Raw genomic sequence first — 13,030 nt, forward strand, 5'->3', positions numbered from 1 at the left:
AAACAGCGGGGCTTAGAGGATAAAGCACGGACCACGAATAATAATAATAATAATAATAATAATAATGGTATTTGTTAAGCGCTTACTATGTGCAAAGCACTGTTCTAAGCGCTGGGAGTAGGACCTGGGTTCTAATCCCGCTCCTGCCACCTGTCTGCTGGGTGAGCTTGGGCGAGTCACTTCACTTCTCCATGCCTCAGTTACCTCATCTGTAAAATCAATCGGTGGTTTTTGTTCATTCATTCATTCATTCATTCATTCATTCATTCATTCATTCAATCGTATTTATTGAGCGCTTACTATGTGCACAGCACTGTACTAAGCGCTTGGGAAGTACAAGTTGGTAACATATAGAGACGGTCCCTACCCAATAGCGGGCTCACAGTCTAGAAGGCTGCGTTGCTTTTGTTGCTTTTGTTGTGTTGCAACAAAAGTCTAGAAGCTTTTTTTGTTGAGGGCTTATTGGGCGCAGAGCACTGTAGTAAACTCTTGGGGAGAGTACAAATGGGGATTAAGACTGTACAATCAATCAATCAATCGTATTTATTGAGCGCTTACTCTGTGCAGAGCACTGTACTAAGCGCTTGGGAATGTACACCCTATGTGGGACAGGGACTGTGTTCAGTCTGATTATCTTGTATCTATCCCAGCGCTTAGAACAGTGCCTAGCACGTAGTGATTACCTTGTAACCTCCCCAGCGTTTAGAACAGTGCTTTGCACATAGTAAGCACTTGATAAATGCCATCATTATTATTATTATAATGATGATATTTGTTAAGCGCTTACTATGTACCAAAGAACTGATCAGCTGTGCGACCTTGGGCGAGTCTCTTAACTTCTCTGCGCCTCAGTGGCCTATCTGTAAAATGGGGGTTAAGACTCTGAGCCCCACGTGGGCAACCCGATTACCTCGTTTCTAGCCCAGCGTTTAGAACAGGGTTTGGCACATAGTAAGCACTTAACAAGCGCTTAACATGAGAAGCAGTGTGGCTCAGTGGAAAGAGCCCGGGCTTTGGAGTCAGAGGTCATGGGTTCAAATCCCGCCTCCGCCAGTTGTCAGCTGTGTGACTTTGGGCAAGTCACTTAACTTCTCCGTGCCTCAGTTACCTCATCTGTAAAATGGGGATTAAGACTGTGAGCTCCACGTGGGACAACCTGATCACCCAGGTAACCTCCCCAGCGCTTAGAACAGTGCTTTGCACATAGTAAGCGCTTAATAAATGCCATTCTAAAACAAGCAATATACAAATGAAAAAATGCTATTGTAGTAATAATGATGATGATGATGATGGTATTTGGTAAGCGCTTACTATGTGCCAAGCACTGTTCTAAGCACTGGGGTAGATACGAGGTTATCAGATTGTCCCAAGTGGGGCTCACAGTCTTCATCCCCATTTTACAGATGAGGTCACTGAGGCACAGAGAAGTGAAGTGAATAAGCAGCGTGGCTCAGTGGAAAGAGCCCGGGCTTGGGAGTCAGGGGTTATGGGTTCTAATCCCGACTCCGCCGCTGGTCAGCTGTGTGACTTTGGGCAAATCACTTCACTTCTCTGTGCCTCAGTGACCTCATCTGGAAAATGGGGATTAAGATTGTGAGCCCCACCTGGAACAACCTGATCACCTTGTAGTCCCCCCAGCGCTTAGAACAGTGCGTCGCACATAGTAAGCTCTTAACAAATGCCATTATTATTATTACGATTCATTCGATCGCATTTACTGAGCGCAGAGCACTGTACTAAGCGCTTGGCACTGTTCTATTACTATCCGGCCCTGCCAGTTGTCAGCTCTGTGACCTTGGGCAAGTCACTTCACTTCTCTGAGCCTCAGTTACTTCATCTGTAAAATAGGGATTAAGACTGTGGGCCCCACCTGGGACAACCTGATCACCTTGTATCCCCTCAGCGCTTAGAACAGTGCTTCGCACATAGTAAGCGCTTAACAAATGCCATTATTATTATTATTATCATTATTTCTTCCCGGGCGAGGGGAAAGAATACTAATGTGTCCTCTCCTCATTCATTAATGCATTTATTGATGATGATGATAATGGCATTTATTAAGCGCTTACTATGTGCCAAGCACTGTTCTAAGCGCTGGGGAGGTTACAAGGTGATCAGGTTGTCCCACGGGGGGCTCACAGTCTTCATCCCCATTTTACAGATGAGGTAACTGAGGCACAGAGAATGTGCAGAGACGGCTCTGTGGTTTGCGTGGGACTTTTCGGAGGGTCCCCCTCCCCCCGTCTACACTGTCAGCTCGTTGCGGCAGGGAAGGTGTCCATCATTCATTCATTCATTCAATCGTGTTCATTCAATCTCCCCCTTCTAGACTGTGAGCCCACTGTTGGGTAGGGACCGTCTCTCTATGTTGCCAACTTGGACTTCCCAAGCGCTTAGTCCAGTGCTCTGCGCACAGTAAGCGCTCAATAAATCCGATTGAATGAATGAATGAATGAATGAGCGCTTACTATGTGCAGAGCACTGGACTAAGCGCTTGGGAAGTCCAAATCGGCAACACAGAGAGACGGTCCCTACCCAACAGCGGGCTCACAGTCTAGAAGGGGGAGACAAACGCAAAACAAAACAAGTAGGCAGGTGTCAATACCGTACTTCCCAAGCGCTTAGTACAGTGCTCTGCACACAGTAAGCGCTCAATAAACAGGATTGAATGAATGAATAAATACCACAGAATTCATAGAGTTATAGTTATAGACACATCATTAATAGAGTAAATAAAACAAGTAGACAGGTGTCAATACCGTACTTCCCAAGCGCTTAGTCCAGTGCTCTGCACACAGTAAGCGCTCAATAAATACGATTGAGTGAACGAATGAATACCATCAGAATTAATAGAGTTATAGCTATAGACACATCATTAATAAAATAAATAGGGTAAATAAGACAAGCGGACAAAACAAGTAGACAGGTGTCAATACCGTACTTCCCAAGCGCTTAGTCCAGTGCTGTGCACACAGTAAGCGCTCAATAAATAGGATTGAATGAATGAATACCGTCAGAATTAAGAGTTATAGCTATAGACATCATTAATAAAATCGAGTAAATAAGACAAGTGGACAAAACAAAACAGGCAGGTGTCAATACCGTACTTCCCAAGCGCTTAGTCCAGTGCTGTACACATAGTAATCGCTCAATAGGATTGAATGAATACCATCAGAATTAAGAGTTATAGGTATAGGCACATCATTAATAAAATAGAGTAAATAAGACAAAACAAAACAGGCAGGTGTCAATACCGTACTTCCCAAGCGCTTAGTCCAGTGCTGTGCACACAGTAATCGCTCAATAAATAGGATTGAATGAATGCCATCAGAATTAAGAGTTATAGCTATAGACACATCATTAATAAAATAGAGTAAATAAGACAAGTGGACAAAACAAAACAGGCAGGTGTCAATACCGTACTTCCCAAGCGCTTAGTCCAGTGCTGTGCATACAGTAAGCGCTCAATAAATAGGATTGAATGAATACCATCAGAATTAATAGTTATAGGTATAGGCACATCATTAATAAAATAGAGTAAATAAGACAAGTAGACAAAACAAAACAGGCAGGTGTCAATACCGTACTTCCCAAGCGCTTAGTCCAGTGCTCTGCACACAGTAAGCGCTCAATAAATAGGATTGAATGAATACCATCAGAATTAAGAGTTATAGGTAGAGACACATCATTACTAAAATAGAGCAAATATGTACGAATAAGCGCTCAATAAATCCGATTGAATGAATGAATGAATACAGATTTTTTTACTCTATTCTACTTGCACATATTTACTATTGTATTTATTTTATTTTGTTAATATGTGTTTTGTTTTGTTCTCTGTCTCCCCCTTCTAGACTGTGAGCCCGCCGTTGGGTAGGGACCGTCTCTACATGTCGCCAACTTGGACTTCCCAAGCGCTTACACATAGTAAGCGCTCAATAAATACGATTGGATGAATGAAGGAATACAGAAGCGCTGTGGGTTTATTGCTGTAGTGTCCTCTCCCGAGCGCTTAGCGCAGCGCTCTGCGCAGGGGGAGCGCTCAATCAATAGGATTGAAGGAATGGGTGACCTCCCCCTCTCCCGGCCTCAGTTTCCCCTTCCAACGAGGAGGGAGCTGGGCCGGGGGTGGGGGGTGACCAGTGGAGAGCCCCTCATCATCATCATCATCATCATCATTATCATCATCAATCGTATTTATTGAGCACTTACTGTGTGCAGAGCACTGTACTAAGCGCTTGGGAAGTACGAGTTGGCAACACATAGAGACAGACCCTACCCAACAGTGGGCTCACAGTCTAAAAGGGGGAGACAGAGAACAAAACCAAACATACTAACAAAATAAAATAAATAGAATAGATATGTACAAGTAAAATAAATAAATCAATAGAGTAATAAATATGTACAAACATATATACATATATACAGGTGCTGTGGGGAAGGGAAGGAGGTAAGATGGGGGGATGGAGAGGGGGACGAGGGGGAGAGGAAGGAAGGGGCTCAGTCTGGGAAGGCCCTCGCGGTTGTTGGGGAGGGAGGGGGGGTCTCAATCAATCAATCAATCGTATTTATTCAGTGCTTACTGTGTGCAGAGCACTGTACTAAGCGCTTGGGAAGTCCAAGTTGGCAACACATAGAGACGGTCCCTACCCAACAGTGGGCTCACGGTCTAGAAGGGGGAGAGAGAGAACAAAAGCAAACATCTTAACAAAATAAAACCAATAGAATAGGTATGTCCAAGTAATCAATCAATCAATCGTATTTATTGAGCGCTTACTGTGTGCAGAGCACTGGACTAAGCGCTTGGGAAGTCCAAGTTGGCAACATCTAGAGACAGTCCCTACCCAACAGCAGGCTCACGGTCTAAAAGGGGGAGACAGAGAACAAAAGCAAACATCTTAACAAAATAAAACCAATAGAATAGGCATGTCCAAGTAATCAATCAATCAATCGTGTTTATTGAGCTCTTACTGTGTGCAGAGCACTAGACTAAGCGCTTGGGAAGTCCAAGTTGGCAACATCTAGAGACAGTCCCTACCCAACAAACAGTGGGCTCACGGTCTAAAAGGGGGAGACAGAGAACAATCAATCAATCAATCAATCGTATTTATTGAGCGCGTATTGTGTGCAGAGCACTGGACTAAGCGCTTGGGAAGTCCACGTTGGCAACATCCAGAGACAGTCCCTTCCCAACAGTGGGCTCCCAGTCCAAAAGGGGGAGACAGAGAACAATCAATCAATCAATCAATCAATCGTATTTATTGAGCGCTTACTGTGTACAGAGCACTGTACTAAGCGCTTGGGAAGTCCAAGTTGGCAACATCTAGAGACAGTCCCTACCCAAAAAACAGTGGGCTCACGGTCTAGAAGGGGGAGACAGAGAACCAAAGCAAACATCTTAACAAAATAAAACCAACAGAATAGGCATGTCCAGGTAATCAATCAATCAATCGTATTTATTGAGCGCTTACTGTGTGCAGAGAACTGTACGAAGCGCTTGGGAAGTCCAAGTTGGCAACATCTAGAGACAGTCCCTACCCAACAGTGGGCTCCCAGTCTAAAAGGGGGAGACAGAGAACAATCAATCAATCAATCAATCAATCAATCGTATTTATTGAGCGCTTACTGTGTGCAGAGCACTGGACTAAGCGCTTGGGAAGTCCAAGTTGGCAACATCTAGAGACAGTCCCTACCCAAAAAACAGTGGGCTCACGGTCTAGAAGGGGGAGACAGAGAACCAAAGCAAACATCTTAACAAAATAAAACCAACAGAATAGGCATGTCCAGGTAATCAATCAATCAATCGTATTTATTGAGCGCTTACTGTGTGCAGAGAACTGTACGAAGCGCTTGGGAAGTCCAAGTTGGCAACATCTAGAGACAGTCCCTACCCAACAGTGGGCTCCCAGTCTAAAAGGGGGAGACAGAGAACAATCAATCAATCAATCAATCAATCAATCGTATTTATTGAGCGCTTACTGTGTGCAGAGCACTGGACTAAGCGCTTGGGAAGTCCAAGTTGGCAACATCTGGAGACGGTCCCTACCCAACAGCGGGCTCACAGTCTAAAAGGGGGAGACAGAGAACAATCAATCAATCAATCATATTTATTGAGCGCTTACTGTGTGCAGAGCACCGGACTAAGCGCTTGGGAAGTCCAAGTTGGCAACATCTGGAGACGGTCCCAACCCAACAGCGGGCTCACAGTCTAGAAGGGGGAGACAGACAACAAAACAAAACATGTGGACAGGTGTCAGGTCAATCAATCAATCAATCGTATTTATTGAGCGCTTACTGTGTGCAGAGCACTGGACTAGGCGCTTGGGAAGTCCAAGTTGGCAACAGCTAGAGACAGTCCCTACCCAACAAACAGTGGGCTCACGGTCTAGAAGGGGGAGACAGAGAACCAAAGAAAACGTCTTAACAAAATAAAACCAATAGAATAGGCATGTCCAGGTAATCAATCAATCAATCGTATTTATTGAGCACGTACTGTGTGCAGAGCACTGGACTAAGCGCTTGGGAAGTCCAAGTTGGCAACATCTAGAGACAGTCCCTACCCAACAGTGGGCTCCCGGTCTAAAAGGGGGAGACAGAGAACAATCAATCAATCAATCAATCAATCGTATTTATTGAGCGCTTACTGTGTGCAGAGCACTGGACTAAGCGCTTGGGAAGTCCAAGTTGGCAACATCTAGAGACAGTCCCTACCCAACAGTGGGCTCACGGTCTAGAAGGGGGAGACAGAGAACCAAAGCAAACATCTTAACAAAATAAAACCAACAGAATGGGTATGTCCAAGTCCAATCAATGGAGTAATAAATAGGTCCAAACTAGATATCTCCATACCTCGAGGTCTCGGCCCCGCCTCCCTGTCCGTCCCCTCCTCCATCCCCCCGCCGCCACCGGCCGACGGGGCTGCGGCCAGGGGGTCCAGCAGGCAGGGGGTCCAGCAGGCAGGCGTCCGGCCGGGGGGCCGGGGGTCTCCCGCCCCTCCCGGCATGAGCGACTCTGCGGGTCCCGGCAACGCCAGCTGGGCGGGGGGCGGCCCCGAGGCGGTGATCGTGCCCACCCTCTTCGCCCTCATCTTCGTGGTGGGCACGGTGGGCAACGCGCTGGTGCTGGCCGTGCTGCTGCGCGGCGGCCAGCTGGCCAGCACCACCAACCTCTTCATCTTCAACCTGGGCCTGGCCGACCTGGGCTTCATCGTCTGCTGCGTGCCCTTCCAGGCCACCGTGTACACGCTGGACGGCTGGGTGTTCGGCTCCCTCGTCTGCAAGGCCGTGCACTTCCTCATCTTCCTCACCATGTACGCCAGCAGCTTCACGCTGGCCACCGTCTCCCTGGACCGGTGAGCCTCCCCTGGAGTCGCCGTCGGGTCTGGGGGCCCGGGGGGATCCGGCCTCCGGGAGGGGGAGCCTCCCTTCGAGTCCCCATTGGGCGGGGGGATTCAAGCTTCGAGGTGGGGGCCTCCCATGGGGGCCTTATTGGGCGGGGGCTTTCGAGCTTTGGAGAGGGAACCTCCTCTGGGGTCCCCATGGGGCTGGGGGATTCGAGTCCCGGGGTGGGAGCCTCCTCTGGGGTCCCCATTGGGAGGGGGGAGACGAGCTTTGGAGTGGGAGCCTCCCCTGGGGTCCCCATTGGGCTGGGGGATTCGAGCCCCGGGGTGGGAGCCTCCCATGGGGTCCTTATTGGGCGGGGGGATTCAAGCTTTGGAGTGGGAGCCTCCTCTGGGGTCCCCATTGGGCTGGGGGATTCGAGTCCCGGGGTGGGAGCCTCCTCTGGGGTCCCCATTGGACTGGGGGATTCGAGTCCCGGGGTGGGAGCCTCCTCTGGGGTCCCCATTGGGCGGGGGCATCCGAGCTTTGGAGTGGGAGCCTCCTCTGGGGTCTCCATTGGGCGGGGAGATCTGAGCTTTGGGGAGGGAGCCTCCCCTGGGGTCCCCATTGGGCTGGGGGATACAAGCTTCGGGGTGGGAGCCTCCCATGGGGTCTTTATTGGGCGGGGGGATTCAAGCTTTGGAGAGGGAACCTCCTCTGGGGTCCCCATTGGGCTGGGGGATTCGAGCCCCGGGGTGGGAGCCTCCTCTGGGGTCCCCATTGGGCGGGGGGATTCAAGCTTTGGAGTGGGAGCCTCCTCTGGGGTCCCCATTGGGCGGGGAGATCCGAGCTTTGGGGAGGGAGCCTCCCCTGGGGTCCCCATTGGGCTGGGGGATACAAGCTTCGGGGTGGGAGCCTCCCATGGGGTCTTTATTGGGCGGGGGGATTCAAGCTTTGGAGAGGGAACCTCCTCCGGGGTCCCCATTGGACTGGGGGATTCGAGCCCCGGGGTGGGAGCCTCCTCTGGGGTCCCCATTGGGCGGGGGGATTCAAGCTTTGGAGTGGGAGCCTCCTCTGGGGTCTCCATGGAGCCGGGGGATCCGAGCTTTGGGGTGGGAGCATCCTCTGGGGTCCCGATTGGGCGGGGAGATCCAAGCATTGGGAAGGGAGCCTACCCTGGGGTCCCCATTGGGCTGGGGGATCCGAGCTTTGAGGTGGGAGCCTCCTCTGGGGTCCCCATTGGGCGGGGGGATACAAGCTTCGGGGTGGGAACCTCCTCTGGGGTCCCCATTGGGCGGGGGGGGGGGTTCGAGTTTCGGGGTGCGAGCCTCCCATGGGGTCCTTATTGGTTGGGGGGATCTAAGCTTTGGGGTGGGAGCCTCCTCTGGGGTCCCCATTGGGCTGGGGGATCCAAGCTTTGGAGTGGGGGCCTCCTCTGGGGTCCCCATAGCGAGGGGATTCGCACCCCAGACCGGGGTCCTCCCCGGGCGTCCCCATGGAGCCGGGTTGGGGGCGGCAATCAATCAATCGTATTTATTGAGCGCTTACTGTGTGCAGAGCACTGGACTAAGCTCTTGGGAAGTACAAGTTGGCAACATATAGAGACGGCCCCTACCCAACAGTGGGCTCACAGTCTATAAGGGGGAGACAGAGAACAAAACCAAACATATTAACACAATAAAATAGAATAGATATGTACAAGTAAAATAAATAGAGTAATAGGGATACCCCTTAGCCTGAGGACAAAGTTGGGGGTGGGGGGGGCCCTCAGGTGTCCGCTGCCCTCGGAGAGCTCCTAGCAGTTTATTTCCTGGACGCCCCCAGCCCAAGAAGGAGGCAGAGGGCTGATAGAGTGAGGGAGGGACAGACTGAGTCCACTGTTGGGTAGGGACCGTCTCTATATGTTGCCAACTTGTGCTTCCCAAGCGCTTAGTACAGTGCTCTGCACACAGTAAGCGCTCAATACGATTGAATGAATGAATGAATGAGACAGAGGAAGGAGAGACGCGTTGTGGTCGTACTATAGGCGGGCAGAGCGCAGCAGAGACAGGGTTTTGGCCCTGGCTCTGGAAGAATTTAAAATGAAGTTTTATGCCTTGGCTCCCCGGACTCCTCCTCTCCACCCCACCGAGGCTAGGGCCATCCTCAACCCCCGCCCCGAAAAAGGGGGTGTCGGGCAGTACACTCCCTTCCCCAAGGTGGCTGGGGATCCCTCCCAAAAGAGGGGAGCACGGAGAGGAGGTGAGTGGGTTTGTGAGTGTCTTGGACGCAGCAGGCAGGCAGATCAGGTGGGGAGAGTGATACCTGCCCCGGGGGTGAGTTTGGCAGGCCTCTCTGTGCCCCTGTGAAAGTGTGTCTTGGGCTGGGGGAGTTGTGTCTGACTGTGAAGCACTTCTGGGAGGGCGAGAGACTATGGCTGTTTGTGGGTGTGGGAGGGTGTGTTGAGTTGTGTGGCCAACTTCTACTTCCCAAGGGCTTAGTCCAGGGCTCTGAACACAGTAAGCGCTCGATAAATACGATTGAATGAATTGAATGTGACTGTGCGAGCACATTTTGGGAATGGGGGAGAGTATGACTTTGTGCAAGGGGTGTGGGGGAAGGTGGAATCCGGAAGCATGTATGAGTGTGGCTGTGTGTATGTGTCTAGGAGTTGTGTGTTTTGGAGGGAATGTGTGTCCAGGTGTATGTGTGTCTGGGAGAAGGTGAATTTTGCCATGTGTTGGGGGAATGTGTGAATGTGGCCGGGTGTGTTTATATGAGAGAGAGAAAGAGAGAGAGAGAGAGAGAGAGAGAGAGAGAGAGAGAGAGAGAGAGAGAGAGAGAGAGAGAGAGAGAGAGGGAGAGAGGGAGAGAGAGAGAGAGAGAGAGAGAGAGAGAGAGAGAGAGAGAGAGAGAGAGAGAGAGTTTTAGAGTTTTGGGGGGAAATATGTGAATGTGGCCGGGTGTGTTTATGAGACAGAGAGAGAGTTTTGGGGGGAATGTGTGTCCAGGTGTGTGTGTGTCTGGGAGAATGTGAATTTTGCCATGTGTTGAGGAGAATGGGCGAATGTGGCTCTGTGTGTGTGTGTGTGTGTGTGTGTGTGTGTGTGTGTGTGTGAGAGAGAGAGAGAGAGAGAGAGAGAGAGAGAGAGAGAGGGAGTTAGAGTTTTGGGGGGAATGTGTGTCCAGGTGTACGTGTGTCTGGGAGAATGTGAATGGGGGAATGTGTGTCGAGGTGTATGTGTGTCTGGGAGAATGTGAGTTTTGCCAGGTGTTGAGGAGAATGGGCTAATGTGGCTGTGTGTGTGTGTGTGTGTGTGTGTGTGTGTGTGAGAGAGAGAGAGAGAGAGAGAGAGAGAGAGAGAGAGAGAGTTAGAGTTTTGGGGGGGAATGTGTGCCCAGGTGTATGTGTGTCTGGGAGAATGTGAATGGGGGGAATGTGTGTCCAGGTGCCTGTGTGTCTGGGAGAATGTGAATTTTGCCAGGTGCTGAGAATGGGGGGGGGGGGGGGTGTGTGTGTGTGTGTGTGTGTGTGTGTGTGTGTGTGTGTGTGTGTGAGAGAGAGAGAGAGAGAGAGAGAGAGTGTTAGAGTTTTGGGGGGAATGTGTGTTCAGGTGTATGTGTGTCTGGGAGAATGTGAATTTTGATTTTGCCATGTGTTGAGGAGAATGGGCGAATGTGGCTCTGCGTGTGTGTAAGAGAGAAAGAGAAAGAGTGTGTGCAACTAGCCAGCTGTGTTTGTGACCAGGTGAGTATCTATGTGGTCATATAGGTGTATATCTGACCGGAAGTGGGAGAGTGCATTCGTAGCTGTGTGTCTTGGAACGCGTGTGGCTTCCCTGCCCCTTGATCCTTGGCGGGGTGAGGGAGGAAGGCCAGGGTCAGGCCCCCCGCCACACCCCGCGGCCCCCACGACAGCGGCTCTCCCCCCGGCCCCGCAGGTACCTGGCCATCCGCTACCCGCTGCACTCGCGAGAGCTGCGGACGCCACGCAACGCGTTGGCCGCCATCGGGCTCATCTGGGGGCTGGCGCTGGCCTTCTCGGGGCCCTACCTGGGCTACTACCGCCAGACCCGGCTGGCCAACCTGACCGTGTGCCACCCGGGCTGGAGCGCCCCGCACCGCCGCGCCCTGGACCTGTGCACCTTCGTCTTCAGCTACCTGCTGCCGGTGCTCGTGCTGGGCGGCGCCTACGCGTGCACGCTGCGCTACCTGTGGCGCGCTGTGGACCCTGTGGCCGGGCTGTCCGAGGCCAAGCGCGCCAAGCGCAAGGTGACGCGCATGATCGTCATCGTGGCCACGCTCTTCTGCCTGTGCTGGCTGCCCCACCACGCGCTGCTCCTCTCCGTCTGGTTCGGCCACTTCCCGCTGACCCGCGCCACCTACATCCTGCGCATCCTCTCCCACCTGGTCTCCTATGCCAACTCCTGCGTCAACCCCATCGTCTACGCCCTCGTCTCCAAGCACTTCCGCAAGGGCTTCCGCAGGATCTGCGTGGGCCTGCTCCCCGGCCGCCGCCGCCACCCCCGCTCCCCGCCCCGCACCCCAGGCCCTGCGCGGGCTGCCCCGTTGGCCACCCCCAGCGCCAGCCCGGAGCGGGACTCCTCCTCCGTCACCCACGTCAGCGAGGCCCCTTTCCCCGCTGCCACGCTGGTCCCGGTGCCCGACCAGCCCTGCGGGGAAGCGCCTGCTCCCGCCACTGTCCTTCCCTTCAATGTGACCTGAGGGCCCCCACGGGCCGCCAGCCGAGTCTCATTAAAGTGTGCTTAACCCTTCCGATGCTGCGTCTCCCGGCCTTCTCACAAGGTGCCAGCTTGGGGGAGGGCGGGGGGAAAGCGTTCACCCGCTCTGGGTGCCGGGCAGGCAAGGGCTAAGTTAGGACAAGCATCACTCCCGGACGGGCAGGGGCTTTGTGGGGTCAGGGAGAGTTGCGGGGGGGACACTTTAAATGCTTATTATTTACCAAGCGCTGGCTTAGATAACTACAGTCAGATCAAACACCCTCTCTGCCCACCCACGGCTTCCAGTCTAAGGAGGAGGGAGAACAGGTATTTAATCCCCATTTTGCAGATGAGGAATGTATAAAAGAGAGCAGGTGCGGCCACAGGAGAGAGAATTTCACTGAGTTCAGTAAATACTACAGCCCCACATAATAATAATGGCATTTGTTAAGCACTTACTATGTGCAGAGCACTGTTCTAAGCGCTGGGGAGGGAATACAAGGTGATCAGGTTGTCCCACACGGGGCTCACAGTCTTAATCCCCATGTTCCAGATGAGGTAACTGAGGCTCAGAGAAGTGAAGTGACTTGCCCAAGGTCACACAGCAGACATGTGGCGGAGCCGGGATTCGAACCCATGACCCCTGACTCCAAAGCCCGTGCTCTTTCCACTGAGCCACGCTGCTTCTCTTCACGCTGCTTCACATGGGACGGGAATTGGGTCCGACCTAGTTAACTTGTACTTACGCTAGTGCTTGGAACATAGTAAGCACTTAAATAGCGTGGCTCAGTGGAAAGAGCACAGGCTTTGGAGTCAGAGGTCAGGGGTTTGAATCCCGGCTCCACCACATCTGCTGGGTGACCCTGGTCAAGTCACTTGACTTCTCTGAGCCTCAGTTACCTCGTCTGTAAAATGGGGATGAAGACTGTGAGACCCGCTGGGACAACCCGATCGCCTTGTATCCCCCCAGCGCTTAGAACAGCGCTTTGCACATAGTAATCGCTTAACAAA

At 52.0% G+C, this 13,030-nt stretch overlaps 1 protein-coding gene across 1 annotated transcript; it reads left to right on the forward strand.

Moving 5' to 3' along the window:
- The first annotated feature begins 7,001 nt into the window (after positions 1–7,001).
- GALR2 (galanin receptor 2) lies at positions 7,002–12,023 on the forward strand. Its single transcript, XM_038741916.1, has 2 exons — positions 7,002–7,351; positions 11,240–12,023. The coding sequence occupies exons 1-2, from the start codon at positions 7,002–7,004 to the stop codon at positions 12,021–12,023; spliced, it is 1,134 nt and encodes a 377-aa protein (XP_038597844.1).
- Positions 12,024–13,030: the final 1,007 nt, after the last annotated feature.

This window comes from Tachyglossus aculeatus, unplaced genomic scaffold (assembly GCF_015852505.1).
Source record: "Tachyglossus aculeatus isolate mTacAcu1 unplaced genomic scaffold, mTacAcu1.pri SUPER_34, whole genome shotgun sequence".
NCBI classification, from domain to species: domain Eukaryota; kingdom Metazoa; phylum Chordata; class Mammalia; order Monotremata; family Tachyglossidae; genus Tachyglossus; species Tachyglossus aculeatus.